This window comes from Thamnophis sirtalis, unplaced genomic scaffold (assembly GCF_051295495.1).
Source record: "Thamnophis sirtalis isolate CommonGarterSnake01/CBP01778 unplaced genomic scaffold, rThaSir2_p1.2 scaffold_2, whole genome shotgun sequence".
Classification (NCBI taxonomy): Eukaryota; Metazoa; Chordata; class Lepidosauria; order Squamata; family Natricidae; genus Thamnophis; species Thamnophis sirtalis.
In genome coordinates this window covers 41,957,259-41,978,340 of record NW_028261382.1, presented here as the reverse complement: position 1 = coordinate 41,978,340, position 21,082 = coordinate 41,957,259, and the positions used below count along the sequence as shown (strand labels likewise).

General features: G+C 47.9%; 2 protein-coding genes across 2 annotated transcripts; one reads left to right on the top strand and one right to left on the bottom strand.

Annotated features, from left to right (window-relative positions):
- Positions 1-418: 418 nt before the first annotated feature.
- On the top strand, positions 419-15,059 carry LOC106542578 (lysosomal acid glucosylceramidase-like). The gene is made up of 10 exons (XM_087703699.1): positions 419-541; positions 1,922-2,113; positions 3,621-3,770; positions 6,449-6,582; positions 7,836-8,008; positions 9,158-9,395; positions 11,275-11,499; positions 11,589-11,752; positions 13,385-13,501; positions 14,934-15,059. The coding sequence occupies exons 1-10, from the start codon at positions 472-474 to the stop codon at positions 15,046-15,048; spliced, it is 1,578 nt and encodes a 525-aa protein (XP_087559825.1). The 5' UTR covers positions 419-471; the 3' UTR covers positions 15,049-15,059.
- An 882-nt stretch (positions 15,060-15,941) lies between these two features.
- Positions 15,942-20,706, bottom strand: MTX1 (metaxin 1). Its single transcript, XM_087707658.1, has 4 exons — positions 20,461-20,706; positions 18,848-18,924; positions 17,994-18,148; positions 15,942-16,320 (listed from the first exon to the last, which is right to left on the bottom strand). The coding sequence occupies exons 1-4, from the start codon at positions 20,704-20,706 to the stop codon at positions 16,091-16,093; spliced, it is 708 nt and encodes a 235-aa protein (XP_087563784.1). The 3' UTR covers positions 15,942-16,090.
- Positions 20,707-21,082: the final 376 nt, after the last annotated feature.

Here is a 21,082-nt window from a genome sequence, read left to right as displayed (position 1 = left end):
GGGTCTGGCTTGGTCCTAAAATGGACCCTCCCCGTGGATAAAACCACTGTCCCATACAGTGTGTTAATTTTATTCCTTTCAATCATCATCATCTTCACTGAATGACCCCATAATAATCCCTTGCGGGGGTGGAGTCTGGGCAACTGAATGGATCTTAGCAGAGTGGTTTTTAATGGCCGGATGCCACTCCTGTTGCCAGAGTGGAGTTCTATTCTCTTTTCAATGTTACCATTAAAATTTATTTTTACGTTGAGGTAGGAGGTTGGAGGTTTTTTTTTTTTTGAATTTTTGGGATTTGGGGGGGTGTCTTGCTGTCCCAAGAAGGTGCTGCAGGGAGGGTATTTAAGAGAGGCGGCCGTGCAAATTTCTCGTCGTAAAATGAAATATAAATGAACGTGTCATCTTCCCGTCTAGTTTTTGCTTTGAAACACCCGGCTGTTATCTCCCCAAGAAGTCCCGGGATTCGCAGCGATGTCTCGTGGGGGCCTTCAGATCTTCTTTGTCTCTTTGTGGCTACTCCAGCTGAGTTGCTCCCCGACGGGTGAGTGTGTAAAATCAAGCGTCAGCAAGTGTCGACAAGTTATGTTGCCTTGCACAATTCCTTCCCTTGCAAAATGTGCCTTAAAGCTGGGATTACAACTAAATATTCGGTTTTTGCAAATGACTGAGATTAAGTAATCTGGAAGAGAGCCTCCATGTTTAGAAGCAGTCTAACTGTCTTCTAGAGAACTTCCTGGCTAACACACGGTAATAAATGAACACTGTCTAGTTCTAGGGATGAAGGTTTAGGAGCCAGGCGCCGGGGAGTTTAAGCCCTACCCTAGGCACTATGGAAGCTGGTGGGGTGATTTGGGGCCAATCCCGACGAGGCTCGGAGTTCTAGTCTCGACTTAGGGAGAAAAATTGGCTGGGCAAGCTTTGGGCCAATAACCAGGAGACTGGGAGTTCTAGTGTCTCCTTAGGCACGAACACCGACTAAGTGACTTTGGGCCAATCACCAGGAGACAGGGAGTTTTAGTTCTGCTTGGCATCTTGAGAATGAAGCAGAAAAACAGAAGGAAATGTGTATGAAAATATAAAGACTGGTTTCCTGCACCTTTATCAAGTCAATTTCTTTCTTTCTCTTCCTTCCTTTTTCTTTTTTCTTCTTTCTCTTCCCTTTCTTCTTCTTTCTCTTCCTTTTCTTCCTTCCTTCTCCCTCCTTCCCCACCAATTCCCTTCCTTTTCTCTTCCTTTCTTCCATCTTACCTTCCTGCCCATCCTTTCCTTCCCTTTTCCTTCCTTCTTTCCTTCTTCTTTCTCTTCCTTTTCTTCCTTCTTTCCTTCCTTCTCCTTCCTTCCTTTTTTCTTTGTTTCCTTCCTTCTTCTTCCTCTTCCTTTTCTTCCTTTCTTCCATCTTTCCTTGCTGCCCATCCCTTCCTTCCTTCTTTCCTTCTTCCTCTTCTTTTTCTTCTTCTTTCTCTTCCTATTTTTCCTTCCTTTCTTCTCTTTCCTTCCTTCCTTCTTTCTCTTCTTTCTCTTCTTCTTTCTCTTCCTATTTTTCCTTCCTTTCTTCTCTTTCCTTCCTTCCTTCTTTCTCTTCTTTTTCTTTCTTCTTTCTCTTCCTTCCTTTCTCTTCCTATTCTTCCGTCCTTTCTTCTCCTTCCTTCCTTCTCTTCTTTTTCTTCTTTCTCTTCCTATTCTTCCGTCCTTTCTTCTCCTTCCTTCCTTCTCTTCTTTTTCTTCTTTCTCTTCCTATTCTTCCGTCCTTTCTTCTCCTTCCTTCCTTCTCTTCTTTTTCTTCTTTCTCTTCCTATTCTTCCTTCCTTTCTTCTCTTTCCTTCCTTCCTTCTCTTCTTTTTCTTCTTTCTCTACCTATTCTTCCTTCCTTTCTTCTCTTTCCTTCTTTCCTTTTTCTTTCTTCTTCTTTCTTTCTCCACAGGTGGACGCCCATGTTCTCCCAGAAATTTTGGGCATGGCTCCTTGGTGTGTGAATGCGGGGCTGATTATTGTGATACTTTGGAGCCCCTCACTCTCCCTGAATCGGGGTCTTATGTGAAGTATGAAAGCAATAAAGCCGGACGCCGTGTGGAGCGCAGTGAGGGCCTCCTGGTGGATAATCCTTCTGAGAACGGTGAGGCTGGATTAGATCCCCAAGTATGCTTTTACCCCAAAGAATCCAGGACAACATGACATCTAGTAGGCTTCCCCTTCCTTTTATCCTCATAAGAACCCTGCGAGGTAGGCCTGGATGTCTCAATGCCCAGTTCTCAACTAATTTGGTCTAGTGATTAAGGCATCAGGCTTGAAACCAGGAGACTGGGAGTTCTAGTCCCGTCTTAGCCATGAAAGCCAGCTGGGTGACTTAGCCAATCACCAGGAGACTGGGAGTTCTAGTCCCACCTTAGGCATGAAAGCCGGCTGGGTAACTTTGGGCCAATCACCAGGAGACTGGGAGTTGTAGTCCCACCTTAGGCATGAAAGCCAGCTGGGTAACTTTGGGCCAATCACCAGGAGACTGGGAGTTCTAGTCCCACCTTAGGCATGAAAGCCAACTAGGTGTCTTTGGGCCAATCACCAGGAGACTGGGAGTTCTAGTCCTGCCTTAGGCATGAAAGCTGGCTGGGTAACTTTGGGCCAATCACCAGGAGACTGGGAGTTGTAGTCCCACCTTAGGCATGAAAGCCAACTAGGTGTCTTTGGGCCAATCACCAGGAGACTGGGAGTTCTAGTCCCACCTTAGGCATGAAAGCCGGCTGGGTGACTTTGGGCCAATCACCAGGAGACTGGGAGTTCTAGTCCCACCTTAGGCATGAAAGCCGGCTGGGTGACTTTGGGCCGATCACCAGGAGACTGGGAGTTCTAGTCCCACCTTAGGCATGAAAGCCGGCTGGGTGACTTTGGGCCAATCACCAGGGGAGTGGGAGTTCTAGTCCCACCTTAGGCATGAAAGAGGCTGGGTGACTTTGGGCCAATCACCAGGAGACTGGGAGTTCTAGTCCCACCTTAGGCATGAAAGCCGGCTGGGTGACTTTGGGCCAATCACCAGAAGACTGGGAGTTCTAGTCCCACCTTAGGCATGAAAGCTGGCTGGGTGACTTTGGGCCAATCACCAGGAGACTGGGAGTTCTAGTCCCACCTTAGGCATGAAAGCCAGCTGGGTGACTTTGGGCCAATCACCAGGAAGACGGTGAGTTCTAGTTCCGGCCTTAGACCGGAAATCCAGTTGGGTGAACTTTGGGCCAAGATTGAGAAGTTTGGAAAACTTTTCATCCCCAACAAATCTCCTAACATATTCCTTAATGGAGAGAATCCCACCCACCAGTTGATTGATTTATGAAAGTATTGAGCCCTCACTATTCAAATCGGCTCGTAACCACCTCCACCAGATGCTAGAACCAGTCTGGTTTTATAATCCGGTTTGAATCTGGAGCGAAGGAATGGCGCGTGGGTGCCAACACAGAACCCACAAGCCATTCCGCTAAACAAGTCCAGCCTGTTAGGCGAAGGTGGCAACGTTTGCCAATCAGGTGGGCGTTCGAGAGAACAGTAAGCGCCATCCTTTATAAAACTGGGTGGTGGTGGATTTTGTTTTGCTTTTTTAAAAAAATCCCTACCTCTCCTTTCCTTCCTTCGACTAGATAATCTGGTTTTGAAACTGAAGACGTCGCAGAAGTATCAAAAGATCAAAGGCTTCGGAGGGGCCCTGACGGATTCGGCGGCTATCAATATCCTGAATTTGTCTCCCAAAACCCAGAGAAACCTGCTCAAATCTTATTTCTCCAGCGAAGGTCAATTTTATCGACTCGCGTATATATTTATTAATTCATTCTTTGGGGGGGTAAGCAGAGTCCTGGTCCCGAGAAAACCCCTTTTATTAAACGAATGTGAATTTCCTCTCATTCGCATTCAGCCAAGCAAAGAGTCTTTCAAAGGAGTATTTCTGGCCACAGACCTTATCTGTCTTGGAAAGCTGCCATGTCGATATTTCCCCAAATGCGGGGCTGCAGAAGGAAAGATTCACAGGGCACAGAGTCTCTGAGATTCACGGACAGATCTTCACACTCCTGAAAGGAATGAATGAATGAATGAACGGACAAATTGTTTCCTGTAAAAGCCCACACCTCTTTCTCTCCTCTTTTATTTCCTCTGGAAGTGTTTCCTGTGGATTGTGGTCTGTGTTTGTGTTCGTGTGAGAGAGAGGGGGGGACGGAGAGGATGGGAGGGAAAGAGAAAGAGAGAGGGGGCGAGGGAGAGAGAGAGAGGAGGAGTGAGAGAAGGAGAAAGAGAGAGAGAGGAGAGTCGCGAACCAAGGAAGCAAACTAACGGTCTCCTGCAAACTCCATTCCCCTGTCGCTCCTCTTTTATTCCCTCTGGAAGTGTTTCCTGTGGATTGTGGTCTGTGTTTGTGTTCATGTGAGAGAGAGGGGGGGGGGGACGGAGAGGATGGGAGGGAGAGAAAGAGAGGGGGGGCGAGGGAGAGAGAGAGAGGGAGAGAGGAGGAGTGAGAGAAGGAGAAAGAGAGAGAGAGAAGAGAGTCACAAACCAATGAAGCGAACTGATTGTCTCCTGCAAACTCCACTCCCCTGTCGCTCCTCTTTTATTCCCTCTGGGAGGGGCCATTCACCGTCTACCTGTGGCCTTCCTCCTAAGTTGACCCCTGTTCTTTAGCTCTTCCCTTCGTCTGGCAACTCTGTGCATGCGCACACGGGGAACAGGCTCCAGCTGTTCTTCTGCCTCACTGATGTCTGACTCTGAAGGCAGCTGATAACTGTCAGACGGCCCTGGCCCCCTCTCTGCCTCCGACACAGAGCCCTCCTCCGAGCCTTCCCCAGACTCCAGGACTGGCCCAGGTTCTTCCCCAACCCTCCTCACTCTCTGAATCGGCTGCCAGCTCTGCTGGCGGGCCACAAGTGTCCTCTTACCACGAGGACAACATCAAACAGAATAGCCAGGGTTTGTTTATTTTTATTATGCATTCCCACCGTGGATTCAGCAATTCCTTGCACAACCCCCATTTAAATAATGCCGTTTAAGCGTTCCGTGTGGGCAGGACAGCACCCAGAGGGAGTTTCTTGGTGTGGCTGACAATTCCCAGCACGTTGTCCCTTTTCGCCTGGGCGTCGTCGAGACACCAAGTCTACAGCTGAGTCCTCCATTTATGACCACCGTGGGGTTATCTATTGCCAAGCAAGACAGTTAAAGTGAACTGACGACCTTTTTTTTTTGGTTGGGACTTACGTCTAAGGTGCTTTCCCCCCCCCTGGTGCCGTGGTAACGTTGAACGGTCACTAAATGGAAAGTTGTAAATCAAGGACTACCTGTAGAAGGTTGCTGGCCATGGTCCTGAAAACCAAGCCAAGTCCCTATTGGCTGAATGTAGAGGCGTTGTCCAAGGTGCTGAAATCAATCAATCATAATAGAATAGAGTAGAATTGGAATAAAGAATAGAATAGAATTGGAATAAAGAATAGAATAGAATTAGAATAAAGAATAGAATAGAATAGAGTAGAGTAGAATTGGAATAAAGAATAGAACAGAATAGAATAGAATTGGAATAAAGAATAGAATAGAATAGAATAGAATTGGAATAAAGAATAGAATAGAGTAGAATAGAATAGAATTGGAATAAAGAATAGAATAGAACAGAATAGAATAGAATTGGAATAAAGAATAGAATAAAACAGAATAGAATAGAATTAGAATAAAGCATAGAATAGAATTGGAATAAAGCATAGAATTGGAATAAAGAATAGAATAGAACATAATAGAGTAGAATTGGAATAAAGAATAGTATAAAGTAGAGTAGAATTGGAATAAAGAATAGAACAGAACAGAATAGAATTGGAATAAAGAATAGAATAGAGTAGAATAGAATAGAATTGAAATAAAGAATAGAATAGAATAGAACATAATAGAGTAGAATTGGAATAAAGAATAGAATAGAACAGAATAGAATTGGAATAAAGAATAGAATAAAATAGAATTGGAATAAAGAATAGAATAGAGTAGAATAGAATAGTATAGAATAGAATTGGAATAAAGAATAGAATAGAGTAGAATAGAATAGAATTGGAATAAAGAATAGAATAGAACAGAATAGAATAGAATTGGAATAAATAATAGAATAAAATAGAATTGGAATAAAGAATAGAATTGGAATAAAGCATAGAATAGAATTGGAATAAAGAATAGAATAGAATAGAATAGAACAGAATAGAGTAGAATTGGAATATAGAATAGAATAGAACCTTTGAGGCTTTTCTGCCCAGGTGTAAAATCTTGCTTTTTCTCCACCCGAATGACCGAATCCTTCCCTCGTATTCCCCTCCTCTGCTGCACGGACTACAGCTCCCATCCTCCCTCCCTCTGGGGGTTCTAGCTTGGCTGACAAGGGGGAATTCAGCCATTTGGGGGGCTTAACCCCCCCCACATTTCCAAATCCTCTGTTGTTGTTTTTTTAACGCAGGCATTGAGTATACCCTGATCCGGGTGCCCATGGCGAGCTGCGACTTCTCCGTCAGGCTGTACACTTACGCCGACGTGGAGAACGATTTCGAGCTGAAGAACTTCAGCCTGACGGACGAAGACGTCAAAATGAAGGTAGGTCACGGACCGTCGCCAGAGAAAAAAATAAGAATATCGAGATGCTCGCAGTCCGGTTTTTGTCTTGTCTTTGAGTCCCAGTGGTGGGTTTCAAATTTTTTTAGAACCTCTTCTGTAGGCGTGGCCTGCTTTGTGGGAGTGGCTTGCTGGCCATGTGACTGGGTAGGAGTGGCTTGCCGGCCATGTGACCGGGTGGGAGTGACTTGCTGGCCATGTGACCGAGTGGGAGTGGCTTGCCGGCCATGTGACCAGGTGGGAGTGGCTTGCCGGCTATGTGACTGGGTGGGCATGGCCAACTTGTAAAATGTGGTGAAACTCACTTAACAACGCTCTTGCTTAGCAACCAAAATGTTGGCTCAGGAACTCTGGCATTGAAGCAGGCAAGTCTTAAAGCTGTCAAGTTACAAGACCCTTGCACCCCTAACCCTTCAGAAAAAAAAACCCCAGGGGTGTTCAAACTTGACAGCTTTAAGACTTGTGGACTTCAACTCCCAGAATTCCTCCTCTCGCTCTCCATCTTGTTGATGTGTGGACGGGTGGGGGGGAGGGAGCTGGAACCGGGTCTAAACGGCATGGTAGATTTGTAGAACCTCTTCTATAGAAGAGGTTAGAACTGGCAGGAACCCACTTGTGGTTTTGACCCAGCGTAGCAGAAACAAGAAACGGGCTCCGTGTCCCCAAAATTCCCCTTTTTATTTATCTCCTGTCAATGAATGGCATTCACACACACCAAAAAGTCCAGGCATTAGTCCTTCAAAGAGTTAACTGCAGTAACAGACCTTATTGGTTCCTTACAAGGCCATGAGCTCCCAGCCGAAAGGCGAAACACAATGAGCAAAATCTTCAGAAAGACGAACTGTTGTCTCCTACGACCACCACTCCTTCTATTGATTCCCCAGTCAGCATCCGCTTATGCCTTGCTTCCCGAGTTGGCTCCTTGTCCTCCGCTGGTCTCCTCTCCTAACAGCTTCTGTTAGCAATTATATTCAGCAGGTATATTCTCAACATGCCCTGAGAGAGACAAATAGCTGCCTCTAGATTCGAACTCGCAGCCTGCCGATTGTGAGTCGAGAGCCCGACCTCTAGGCCACCGCACCACTCCCATCTTGGCGTGATTTCAAATTATGTTTCGGTCTCGCCCCCTACGATCTACCCCAATCATTCCCACGCAGGCGGAAGCGTTTGGCTGAAGGGCTCTGCTGTGTTAAATGTTATTTTTCAGTTTGATGCGCTCTCTCCCCGCGCATTAGATCCCGATTTTGCAACAAGCCCAAGCCGTCGCCCCGCGACCCCTGTTGCTCTACGCCAGTCCCTGGACATCACCCGTCTGGATGAAAACCAACGGCGCCATGACGGGCCGTGGTACCCTGAAGGGTCAACCGGGTGACAGATATCACAAGACCTGGGCGAACTATTTCATCAGGTAATGTGCGTGCGAGTTTGAGACCGGAAACAACACTTTGGGGGAATCGATCGGAGTAGAGCTGGAAGGGGCCTTGGAGGTCTTCTAGTCCAACCCCCAGCTCAGGAAGGGAGGAAGATGGAAGGGAGGGAGGGAGGAGAAAGAGGGAGGGATAGAGGAAGGAAGGAAGATGGGAGAGAGGCAGGGAAGAGAAAGAGGAAGGAAGGGAGAGAGATGGAAGAAAGGGAGGGATGAGAAATAGAGGGTGGAGAGAGGGAGGGAGAAAAGTAAGGAAGGAAGATGGAAGAGAGGCAGGGAGGAGAAAGAGGAAGGAAGGGAGAGAGATGGAAGAAAGGGAGGGAGGAGGAATAGAGGGAGAGAAGGAAGGAAGGGGGAGAGAGGCAGGGAGGAGAAAGAGGACGGGAGAGAGATGGAAGAAAGGGAGGGAGGAGAAATAGAGGGAGGAGAGGGAGGGAGAAAAGTAAGGAAGATGGAAGAGAGGCAAGGAGGAGAAAGGGCGAGGAAGGGAGATGGAAGAAAGGAAGGGAGGGAGGAGAGAGGGAGTGAGAGAAGGAAGGGAAAGTTGGAGGAAGGAAGAAAATGAGGGAGGTAGAAAGGATATAAGGAAGGAAAATAGAAGAGGGAGGGAGATGGAAGAGAGGGAGGAGAAAGAGGAGGGAGAAAAGAAGGAAGAGAAGGAAGAAAGGGAGGAGAAATAGGAGGAGAGAGGGATGGAGAGAAGGAAGGAAAAGTTGGAGGAAGGAAGGAAAGAAGAGGGAGGGTGAAAGGAAATAAGGAAGGAGGGAAGACAGGAAGGCAGAGGAAGGAGAAAAGAGGAAAAGAAGGGAAGGGAAACATTTCAAATTAAAGGTCTGGTAACGGGAAGGAAGAAAGGATGGATGGAAGGAAGGGGCAGGAGACTGTATCCCAAATGGCTTTCCAATCTCTCCTTTAAAACCTCCTTAAAAGTACCCACAACTTCTAGTGGCAAGCTGTTCCACGGGTTAAATTGTCCTGTCAGGAAATTTCTTCGTAGTTCGAAGTTGCTTCTCTCCTCTGTTTTGCTTCCATCCGTTGCTTCGGGGAATAGCTTGACTCCCTCTTCTTTGGGGCAGCCCCTCAAGGACCGGCGCAATAATTTCACCCCCCTTTTCCCTTCCGCCAACCGAGATTCCTGGACGAATACGCCAAGTACAACCTGACCTTCTGGGCCATAACGGCCGGCAACGAGCCCACGGCCGGCGACATCATCTTCTACCCGTTCCAATGCCTCGGATTCTCCCCCGAGCACCAGCGGGATTTCATCGCGGAGGACCTGGGCCCGGCCTTGGCCAACAGCAGCTACAAGGGCATCGAGCTCATCATTCTGGACGACCAGAGGGTGATGTTGCCTTACTGGGCTGAAGTGGTAAGTTGGCCACGCCCATGGATGGAATTTAAGCGGAGTTTCTCCTCCTCATCTTCCTCCCTCCTCCTTCTTCCTCCTCCTCCCTCCTCCTTTTCCTCTTCTTCCTCCTCCTCTTCCTTCCTCCTCTTTTCCCCTTCTTCCTCCCTCCTCCTCCCTCCTCCTCCTCCCTCCTCCTTTTCCTCCTCCTCTTCCTTCCTCCTTTTTCCTTCTTCCTCCTCTTCCTCCCTCCTCCTCTTCTTCCTTTTCCTCTTCTTCCTCCTTTTCCTCTTCCTCTTCTTCTCACTCCTCTTCCTCCTCCTCTTCCTTCCTCCTTTTCCTCTTCTTCCTCCTCCTCTTCCCCTTCCTTTTTCCCCCTCTTCCTCCTCCTCTTCCTCCTTTCCTCTTCTTCCTCCTTTTCCTCTTCCCCCTCCTTTTCCTCTTCCTTCTTCCTCTTCCTCTTCCTCCCTCTTCCTTTTTCCTCTTCTTCCTCCTTCCTCCTTTTCTTCCCCTTCTTCCTCCCTCCTCCTCCTCTACTTCCTCTTCCTCTTCTTCCTCCTCCTCCTTTTCCTCTTCTTCCTCCTCTTCCTCTTCCTTCTTCGTCTTCCTCCCTCCTTCTCCTTTTCCTCTTCTTCCTCCTCCTCCTTTTCCTCCCCGCAAACCCCACTCCCTTCCAGCATTGATGATGTTATCTAGTTGGGTCACGAAACGCCTGCAAGGAAACAACCCAACTCAGAAGGTATCAAGGAACCCACAGTCCTCCTCTCTTCTTCCTCCTCCTCCTCCTCCCCCCTACACACTCCCTCCCTCCCAGCACTGATTATGTTCCCTAGCTGGGTCATGAAACGCCTGCAAGGAAACCACCAAGCTCAGAGAGCACCAAGGACCCCACAGTTCTCCTCCTCCTCCTCCTTAGCAGACCCCACTTCGAGTCTAGCACTGATGATGTTACCTAGTTTGGTCATGGAACGTCTGTAAGTAAACAACCAACCTCAGAGCTACTGTATGTAAACAAGGGAGCAAATCACACTCCTTTCCAGCACTGATGGTGTTCCCTAGTTGGTGGTTCTTCTGCTTCTTCTTCCTCTTCTCCTCCTCCTCCTCCTCCTCCTCCTCCATTCTAGCCCTGATAATGCTCCCTAGTTGGTTCTCCTTCTTCTCCTCCTTTCTTCTTCTTCTCCTCCTCCTCTTCCGTCTCCTCCTCCATTCTAGCCCTGATAATGTTCCCTAGTTGGTTCTCCTTCTTCTCCTCCTTTCTTCTTCTTCTCCTCCTCCTCTTCCGTCTCCTCCTCCATTCTAGCCCTGATAATGTTCCCTAGTTGGTGGTCGTTGTTGCTCCTTTCCTCTTCTCCTTCTCTTCCTCTATCACCTCTCCCCTTTCTTTCTTTCTTTCGTTCTTTCTTTCTCTTCCTTTTCTTCTTCCTTTTTCTCTTCCTCTCCTCTTCCCCTTCTCTTCCTCCATCACCTCTCCCCTTTCTTTCTTTCTTCTTCTTCTTCCATCTCCTCCTCCATTCTAGCCCTGATAATGTTCCCTAGTTGGTGGTTCTTCTTCTTTCTTTCTTCTTCTCCTCCTCCTCCTCTTCCGTCTCCTCCTCCATTCTAGCCCCGATAATGTTACCTAGTTGGGTCACAAAATGCCTGCCAGAAAACCGCCAGAGACCCCCACCCCCACCCCCACAAAAATCCCCGTGGTTTCCTAACTTTCCTTCCCATCAAGGCGGTCAGAAATTCTGGGATTTCTTGCTAGCCAGCCTAAGGGGAACCCATCATCGTCGGGGACCGTCGTCAGTGTCCAGGTTGGCTGGGATAAGGGGAGGGCAGAGAGACGATGTTGTTTCGACTATCCGCCTGTCGCGCACGACCCCAGGAAAATAATCCTTCGCATCTCGACTTATTTCTCCAGGTTCTGAAGGACCCCAAGGCCACCCAATACATCAACGGGATCGGCATCCACTGGTACCTGGACTTCTTGGCCCCCATCGACTTGACGCTGTCCATCACCCATCACCTCTTCCCCAACTATTACCTTATCTCCACCGAGGCCTCGACGGGGTCCTATTTTTGGGAGCCCCGGGTGGTGCTGGGGGGCTGGGATCGCGGCAGCAAGTACAGCCACAGCATCTTGACGGTAAGGCGGGGACCGTCGTCGGTGTCCAGGTTGGCTGGGAGAAGCGGAGGGCAGAGAGACGACGTCGTTTCGACTCTCCTCCTCCGCAGAATCTCAACAATTACGTCACCGGGTGGACGGACTGGAATCTCGTGTTGGACATGGAAGGGGGCCCCAACTGGAGCAAAAACTACGTGGACAGTCCCGTGATTGTGGATAAGGAGAAGGACGTCTTTTACAAACAGCCTATGTTCTACCACATGGCCCATTTCAGGTGAGCTCCAGTTCCGCTTCTTATTTTTTCCCGTTTCTGCATTTCTATTTGTGCATTTATTACTACAGCAAATCCAGGCAGCATCCTAAAAAGCACAGAGGCACCGCCCTGCCAATCAAAAGTGTGTTGAGTCAAGGCTGTGGTTTTTCCCACTTGCAATGGATGGCTGTGAAGGTTGGAGCATAAGGAAGGCTGAGCGCCAAAGAACGGAGGCCTTTGAACTCTGGTGCTGGAGAAGAAGACTCCTGCATTGAGTCCCTTGGACTGCAAGGCCATCCAACCGGTCAGCCCTAGAGGAGATCAACCCTGGCTGCTCTTTAGAAGGCCAAATCCTGAAAGGCCACCTAATGAGAAGGAAGAAGGACTCCCTGGAGAAGAGCCTCATGCTGGGAAGGATGGAGGGCAAAAGAAGAAGAAGGGGACTTCTATCTATCTATCTGTCTGTCTGACTGCCTACCTATCTATCAACTTACTTATCTACCTACCTATATAATTATCTATCTATCTATCACCTATTTATCTATCCATCACCTACCTACCTACCTACCTACCTACCTACCTACCTATCCATCCATCATCTACCAATCAATCTATCTATCTATCAATTATCTATCAACTATCTATCATCTATCTATCAATCTATCACCTATCAATCTGTCATCTATCTATCCATCATCTATCTATCTACTATCTATCAATCTATCATCTATCAATCTATTATCTATCTATCTATCTATCCATCCATCATCTATCAATCTATGATCTATCATCTATCTATCTATCTATCTATCTATCTATCTATCTATCTATCTATCTATCTATCTATCATCTATCTATTTATTTATCAATCTATCAATCTATCACCTATCAATCTATCTATCTATCAACTATCAATCAATCAATCTATCTATCACCTATCAATCTATCACCTATCAATCTATTATCTATCTATCTATCTATCTATCTATCTATCTATCTATCTATCTATCTATCTATCTATCTATCTATCTCTCTATCTCCCGTGAGTCCCTTGGACTGCAAGGCCATCCAACCGGTGAGTCCTAGAGGAGATCCACCCTGGCTGCTCTTTAGAAGGCCAAATCCTGAAAGGCCACCTAATGAGAAGGAAGAAGGACTCCCTGGAGAAGAGCCTCATGCTGGGAACGATGGAGGGCAAAAGAAGAAGGGGATGGCAGAGAAGGAGGGGGCTGGATGGAGTCACCAAAGCAACCGGCCTGAGCTTAAATGAACTCCGGGAGATGGGAAGAGGATAGGAAGGCCTGGAGGAACCTGGTCCATGGGGTCGGACAGGACTTTGCAACTAACAACAAATTATTCGATATACTCTCTATTTCTCTACTATCTGTGTTTCTCCGTCTAGGTTTATATACTTCCATTTCTACATTTCTATACCTCTATATCAGGGGTGGGTTTTGGCTGCCGTTTTCCGTGGGCGTGGCTTGGGGGGCGTGGCAGGGGGGGCTTTCCTGGCCACGCCCACCACCCATTCCCCCCCCCCCCACTCTGGGGCCAGCCAGGCAGGGGTGGCATTTGCCAGTACTCAAAAGTATCCGTTACCGGTCCTCCGGAACCTGCTGAATGTCCCACTTCTGTGCCTCTTTCCCCGCGCAGCAAATTCCTCCCGGAGGGAACTCAGCGGATCGAGATCCAGAAAAGCAGCTCCTGCGATTTGGAGTTCTCCGCCTTTCTCCGCCCGGATGGCTCGGCCGCCGTGGTGGTCTTGAACAGGTGAGTGGGGCAGGTAATGGGGCCGTCGCCGCAGGGGCATTTGGGGTGCAAACGGCGCCCTCGAAACACGAGGCGGCCGAGAATATTCGTAGCTCAGGGGGGAATGGGGTGCGTGTCCTGGGTGCTTTCTGAGTTTGGTGGATTTCTCGAAGACGTTTCGAGACCCTTTTAGGTGACATCATCAGTGCTGGGGGATGTCAGCTACTTTGGGCAATGAAAAGTCTGCAAGAAAACCACCAAGTGCAGAGTGGATTAAGGGGCCCATGGTTTTCCTCCTCTGCCATTTTCTCCCTCAACAACTTCTCCTTCATCCCCTTCTCCTCCTCTTCCTTCTCCTCTTCCTCTTCCTTCTCTTCTTCCTCCTCTTCCGTCTCCTCCTCCTCCTCTTCCATTTTCTCCCTCAGTTCCTTCTCCTTCATGCTCCCCATCCTCCTCTTCCTTCTCCTTTTCTTCCTCCAATTCTGCTATTCTGCTTGAGCAGGGGGCTGGACTAGAAAACCTCCAAGGTCCCTTCCAGCTCTGTTATTCCGTCTTCTGAGCAGAGGGTTGGACTAGAAGACCTTCAAGGTCCCTTCCTTCTGTTATTCTGAGCAGGGGGTTGGACTAGAAGACCTCCAAGGTCCCTTCCTTCTGTTATTCTGAGCAGGGGGTTGGACTAGAAGACCTCCAAGGTCCCTTCCAACTCTTGTTATTCTGTCTTTTGAACAGAGGGTCGGACTAGAAGATCTCCAAGGTCCCTTCCAGCTGTTATTCTGTCTTCTGAGCAGGGGGCTGGATTAGAAGACCTCCAAGGTCCCTTCCAGCTGTTATTCTGTCTTCTGAGCAGAGGGTTGGACTAGAAAATCTCCAAGGTCCCTTCCAGCTGTTATTGTCTTCTGAGAAGGGGGTTGGACTAGAAGACCTTCAAAGTCCCTTCCTTCTCTGTTATTCTGAGCAGGGGGTTGGACTAGAAGACCTCCAAGGTCCCTTCCAACTCTTGTTATTCTGTCTTTTGAACAGAGGGTCGGACTAGAAGATCTCCAAGGTCCCTTCCAGCTGTTATTGTCTTTTGAACAGAGGGTTGGACTAGAAGACCTCCAGGGTCCCTTCCTTCTGTTATTCTGAGCAGGGGGTTGGACTAGAAGACCTCCAAGGTCCCTTCCAACTCTTGTTATTCTGTCTTTTGAACAGAGGGTCGGACTAGAAGATCTCCAAGGTCCCTTCCAGCTTTTATTCTGATTGAGCAGGGGGCTGGACTAGAAGACCTCCAAGGTCCCTTCCTTCTCTGTTATTCTGAGCAGGGGGTTGGACTAGAAGACCTCCAAGGTCCCTTCCAACTCTTGTTATTCTGTCCTTTGAACAGGGGGTCGGACTAGAAGACCTCCAGCCCTTGTTTATCGAGACCTCGTTCCCTCCCTCCCTTCTCACGGCGATCCCTTCCTTTCTTTTTCAGATCCCCCGAGGATATCGCTTTCGGGATCTCGGATCCCGGGGTGGGCTACATCGAGGCCATCGCTACGGCCGACTCGATCCAGACCTACCTGTGGCAACGCCCTCCAGAAGAATGAAGACCCCCACCCCACCCTTGAAAAACGCCCTTGAAAAACGGAATCCTTTCTTTGCCCGAGGAAGTAGAAAATAAAATAAAAAATAAGGGGAGTGGGAACGACTGAATCCTGGGGAAGGGTCTGTTGTGTCAAACCCTCCTCTAAACCAGAGATTGAAACGTAGGCTGGCATAGTCTTAGGATCTGCTGAATTAAGATTCAACCTGCTTCTCCTCGCCGTTAACCTTCCCTCTTTGTATCTTTGTTTTTCAGAATAAATCTGGTTTTTTTTTCCTTTTCTAGAAACGCACCTGGTTGAGTTTTTTTTCTTCTTCTCGGCTCTAGGAAGGCAAAAGGGGGAGGGGGATTTAGGCAGGAAGCCGAGAGACCCTCGGCTTTTGCCCCCAAATGTACTTGCGTCCCTCCGATGTGCACGATTGGACTCCGAATCCCATGCTCTGGACTCCAAATCCCATGCTCTTGGGAGCTGCTGAATGAAGATTCAACCTGCTTTTCCTCTCCGTTACCTTCCCACGTATTCTTTGTTTTTTTTGGGGGGGGATAAATCTGTGTTTTATTTTTTTCTAGAAATACATCCGGTGCGGTTTTTATTCTTGGCTCTAGGGAGGCAAAGAGGGGGGGGGAACCGACTCGTATTTACGGCGGTCGTAGCGTCCCCCCCAGGGAGGGCACGCCGATCCCCATTTACGTCCTTTGGACAAGCCGAGTCCCCGGGGAAACTTAGTAACGGTGCGAGCGAGTTAGCCACAGCTGAGATTTGTTTCGTCCCCGCGGCGAGAAAAGTTGGTCGAACTCGCAGGACAAGCGTCTCGCTTCGCGACGGGCGTCTGGGGAGCTGTTGGGGGGGTCGTACGTCGAGGACGGCCTGCCTAAATAAGGACTAAGGAACAGACAAGCTGTTAAACCTGAACCTCCCACTGATTTATTGACCTCGATCGTCCCCGGAATGGATTTTAAAAAAAGGATTTTGAGACAGCGGTACCGGAGTCAGCTTAGCCGTACTAAAAAAAAAGAATTATTTTAAAGTCTGTTGGAAGCCGGTACTACTCCTCTTCCTCTTCCTCCTCGGCCTCGTCCATGGTAATGGCGTGCTGGCCGGCATGGTGTGGGGTGTCCTTCTGGATGGACACAATCCCCGAGAGGAAGGCGTAGCCCACCATGGCCACCAGCGCCACCAGGACAGACAGGAACTGGTTGCGTCGCTTGTGCGTCTCCCCGTCAGCGTCGGCGATGTCGCCGGAGGCCGCTTTGTGGAGGTTGGGTGGGGGGTCCCCTGCAGAAGAGGCAAAAGCAGTCAAGGAACAAACGCCTTCGATCCGGGGAGAAGCCACTGGCAAAGGTTTGGCGCTTAGCGGCCGTCGTACGAAGGTACGACGGACGGTACGATGGGGAGACACTTAGGAGCACTTCGAAGTGCCGATGGTCACGCGATTGAATCTCAGGTGCTGGACAACACAACTGTGGTTGCAGCTTCCTGTGGTCATCCTTCCTTCCTTCCTTCCTTCCTTCCTTCCTTCCTTCCTTCCTTCCTTCCTTCCTTCCTTCCTTCCTTCCTAGGGGGTTGGACTAGAAGGCCTTCAAGTTCCCTTCCAACTCTGTTATTCTATTATCCTTTCTTCCTCCCTCCTTCCCTTGTGTTTCCTTCCTTCTTTCCCTCCTTCCTCCCTTGTCTGTCTTCTTCCTCCCTCCTTCCTCATCTGTTTCCCCCATTTCTGCCTGCCTCCCTCCTTTCTCTCTTTCCTCCCTCCCTCCCTCGTCTGTCTTCCTTCCTTCCTTCTATCCGTCCTTCCTAGGGGGTTGGACTAGAAGGCCTCCAAGTTCCCTTCCAACTCTGTTATTTTGTTATCCTCCCACCCTCCCTCGTCTGTCTCCTTCCTTCCAAATGGACAACCACTTGTCTAAAATGGGGGATATGGGTTTCCTGCTTCAGCAGGGGTTGGACTAGAAGACCTCCGAGGTCCCATCCAACTCTGTTATTCTGTTATCCTTCCTCCCTTGTCTGTCCCCTTCCTTCCTACCTACCCTCTCTTTCCTTCCTCCCTCTCTCATCCCTCCCTTCTTTCCTCCTCTTGTTCCTCCCTCCCTCATGTCTCCTTCCTTCCTTCTCTCGTTCCTTCCTCCCTTGTCTGCCTTCCTTCCCTCCCTCGTCCCTCTTTCCTTCCTCCCTCATCTGTCTCCTTCCTTCCTCCTCTTGTTCTTCCTTCCCTCATGTCTCCTTCCTTCCCTCTCTCGTTCCTTCCTCCCTTGTCTGCCTTCCTTCCCTCCCTCCTTCCTCTTTACTTCCTCCCTCCATCTGTCTCCTTCCTCCTCTTTCCTTCCTCCCTCCCTCCTGTCTCCTTCCTTCCTCCTCTTGTTCTTCCCTTCCTGTCTCCTTCCTTCCTTCTCTCGTTCCTTCCTCCCTTGTCTGCCTTCCTTCCCTCCCTCCTCCCTTTTTCCTTCCTCCCTCCCTCCTCTGTCTCCCTTCCTTCCTCCTCTTGTTCCTCCCTCCCTCATGTCTCCTTCCTTCCCTCTCTCGTTCCTTCCTCCCTTGTCTGCCTTCCTTCCCTCCCTCCTTCCTCCCTCCCTCCTCTGTCTCCTTCCTTCCTTCCTTCCTCCTCTTGTTCTTCCCTTCCTGTCTCCTTCCTTCCTTCTCTCGTTCCTTCCTCGTCTGCCTTCCTTCCTTCCTTCCTCCTCTCGTTCCTTCCTCCCTTGTCTGTCTCCTCCCTCCCTCTTTCTTCTCTTTACTTCCTCCCTCCCTCATCTGTCTCCTTGCTTTCTTCCTTCCTTCCACATGGACAACCGTTTGTCTAAAGTGGGGGCTATGGGTCTCCTGCTTGAGGAAGGGTTGGACTAGAAGACCTCCGAGGCCCCGTCCAACTCCGTCATTGGGTTACAGCGGCACACCGCCTCCCCCTCACCCCCGAGAACCGACCCCGAGGATCTTCCCACAAGGGAGAGCAAACTCACCTCCGTCCCAGGGAAAATAAAGGCTCAAGATGGACGTGCAGAAATTGCAAAGGTTTGGAAGCGATTTGAGGTGTTGCTGGAATTTCCCGTTGGGGAGTTTGGCGTTAAGCAGGCCGGCTAGAAGACTAAAGACGGAGGCATCCAAAGAGGCGGGTCTGAAAACGAGAAGACAAAACAAGACACGATCAAGAGACTCGGCCGCAGCACGGGACAGTCCTCGACTTACGACCAACATTGAGCCTGCAAACGGTTGTTAACACCGGGGACTCTGCAGCCATCATAAATAGGAGTTAGTTGTCCAAATCATAATCATGTGATGTTGAAACCGTCATCATCACCTCCTTTGAACAACCCTGTAATCTCTTGCAACTGAATGTTTGCTGGCCAGACGCCTTTCCTGTTGCCAGAGCGGAGTATTGTTCAGCCGATAAGATTCTCATTGTTCCCAGAGAGAGAAATATCTGCCGCTGCCTAGGATCAAACTTCCGATCGTGAGGGCTGGAGCTTCCTCTCTAGGCCACCGCGCCACTCAGATGCTGCAACCCGAGTCCCTTCTTCCGGCGACGTAACTTCCAACGGTCACTAAATGAATGGCGGTAAGGTGGGGATTATCCGTTTAGGATGGTTGTCATCTCCCATAGTGACGGGATCACCCTGAGCAACCTTCCCCGGGGTGTGCAACAAACGACGTCAGGCCACGTGATTCGCTTAATGACGGTGCCAAGAAACCCGTAAAACCGGGCACCGCCGACTCACCGCCAAGTCCCGATTTTGGTCGTAAGTCGAGGACTACCTGAAAACAGGTAATTAAGACTCCCGTTTTACTTACGACGCTCAACACCCAAGTTACTTACGAGTCTCCGAAGAAGAATTTCTTCCGGCCGAGGCGTTGAGAGAGGAGAGTGAGGCATTCGCAACCGTCTCGATAAAGCTGCGGGTACAAAAAAAAAAGAGAAAACCATTGTTGGGTCACGCGTCCTTCCTCCCTCTTCCCCCCACAGCCATTAGCACCTCCAAGCCTTTGGACTACAAGTCCTATCGTCCCCAGCCAGGCTGGCACGGCCCACCTCTCTTCGTGTTGAATTACGTACAATAATACTAGGATATAATTATTGGAAGGATGTACTAAACACCGATTAATGGAAAAATGAAGGAATTCGTGTTGATGTCACTATATATATATATATATATATAATAATTCTAGACTGTTTTTGTTCAACTAACGAAATGATAATGTATTATATCGGTTTTATACCGAAACGAACGATATTCAGACGCCACTATCCATGCAATGATATTGATATTTAAAAAAACTTTATCTAGAAATAATAACAAGAAGGAGGAGGAGGAGGAGGAGGAGAAAAAGAAGAAAAAGAAGAAGTAAAGAAAAAGAAGAACTAAAAGAAAAAGAAGAAAAAGAAAAAGAAGAAAAAGAAATAGAAGAAGAAGAAAAAGAAGAAGAGAAGGAGGAGGAAGGGTGAGGAAGAGGAGGAGAAGAAGAAGAAAAAGAAGTAAAAGAAGAAGAAAAAGAAGAAAAAGAAGAAGAAAAAGTAAAAATAGAAGAAAAAGAAGAAAAAGAAGAAGAAAAAGAAAAAGAAGAAGAAGAAGGAGTAGTAGTAGTAGTAGTAGTATAGTAGTAGTAGTAGTAGTAGTAGTAGTAGTAGTAGTAGTAGTAGTAGTAGTAGTAGAATCTTTATTGTCATTGTACTTAAATACAACAAAATTGGTTTTAACCTCACTGGTGCAAAATTATAACAGAAACGAAAAAAGAAAAAGAAAAAAGGAAAAGGAGAAGGAGAAGGAGGAGGAGGAGGAGGAGGAGGAGAAGAAAAAGAAGAAGTAAAGAAAAAGAAGAACTAAAAGAAAAAGAAGAAAAAGAAAAAGAAGAAAAAGAAATAGAAGAAGAAGAAAAAGAAGAAGAGAAGGAGGAGGAAGGGTGAGGAAGAGGAGGAGAAGAAGAAGAAAAAGAAGTAAAAGAAGAAGAAAAAGAAGAAAAAGAAGAAGAAAAAGTAAAAATAGAAGAAAAAGAAGAAAAAGAAGAAGAAAAAGAAGAAGAAGAAGAAGGAGTAGTAGTAGTAGTAGTAGTAGTAGTAGTAGTAGTAGTAGTAGTAGTATAATCTTTATTGTCATTGTACTTAAATACAACAAAATTGGTTTTAACCTCACTGGTGCAAAATTATAACAGAAACGAAAAAAGAAAAAGAAAAAAGAAGGAGAAGGAGAAGGAGAAGGAGAAGGAGAAGGAGAAGGAGAAGAAGGAGAAGAAGAAGAAGAAGAAGAAGAAGAAGAAGAAGAAGAAGAAGAAGAAGAAGAAGAAGAAGAAGAAGAAGAAGAAGAAGAAGAAGAAGAAAGGTTGGCTGTACTGAGAATTAGAATAGATTAAATAGGAAAAAAAATTGGAATTAGGGGGAATATGCTTAAAATTGGAATTAGGGGGAATATGCCTTTTTAAGCATCCTTCCTTCACCTGTTTTTCCAGCTGTTCGTCATCGTCCTGCCAGTTTTCCCCGCAGACCGTTTGAAGACGCTCCAGCTGCCGTTTCTGCATTCGGCCCGGCAGGAAAAAATTAAGCGGGAAGGGGATGGCTTCTGCGAACCACTTCCGCGTGTGCTCCACGTAATTCTTCGCGTCCACCCAGAAAGTGTGGATCTGTTGGAAAGGAGGAGAATCCCCAGAGTGACTTCCCTCAACGCGCACAGCCTCCTCCTCCATTGGGAGGAGAGAGAGAGAGAAGAAGACAAGGAGCAATGTTTCTAGTCCTCATGAGATCTTCACAAATAGAACCGTTTTTATACGCCTTCCCGTCCCACAAAAAACCAAACTATTTTTTTAAAAAAGGACCGAGGAGGTTAAAAAAGGGATAAAATTTTGTCCCAACAGACCGCCAAAGCTTACAATCATGGTTTAATGGGCAAAACAGACCACGAATGGCTGCTTCGCTCAAACCAAGATGAGTTAGTTGGGACACTTGCAGCAAAAAAATAATATAGGTTGTCTTTAGATTTACGGCCGCAATTTTAGTCGCTGAACGAGGCAGTTGTTAAAGTGTGATTTTTACAGTCTTTTTCGCCACCGTCGTTAAGCGAAT

Coding starts and splice junctions, on each gene's coding strand:
- MTX1 (XM_087707658.1), bottom strand. CDS start 20,706: ATGGAGGAGGAGGCTGTGCGCGTTGAGGGAAGTCACTCTGGGGATTCT. Junction 18,925..20,460: donor ACGAACAGCTGGAAAAACAG/GTGAAGGAAGGA, acceptor TTGTACCCGCAG/CTTTATCGAGACGGTTGCGA. Junction 18,149..18,847: donor AAATTCTTCTTCGGAGACTC/GTAAGTAACTTG, acceptor TCTCGTTTTCAG/ACCCGCCTCTTTGGATGCCT.
- LOC106542578 (XM_087703699.1), top strand. CDS start 472: ATGTCTCGTGGGGGCCTTCAGATCTTCTTTGTCTCTTTGTGGCTACTC. Junction 3,771..6,448: donor ATCTTATTTCTCCAGCGAAG/GTCAATTTTATC, acceptor TTTTTAACGCAG/GCATTGAGTATACCCTGATC. Junction 11,753..13,384: donor TACCACATGGCCCATTTCAG/GTGAGCTCCAGT, acceptor TTCCCCGCGCAG/CAAATTCCTCCCGGAGGGAA.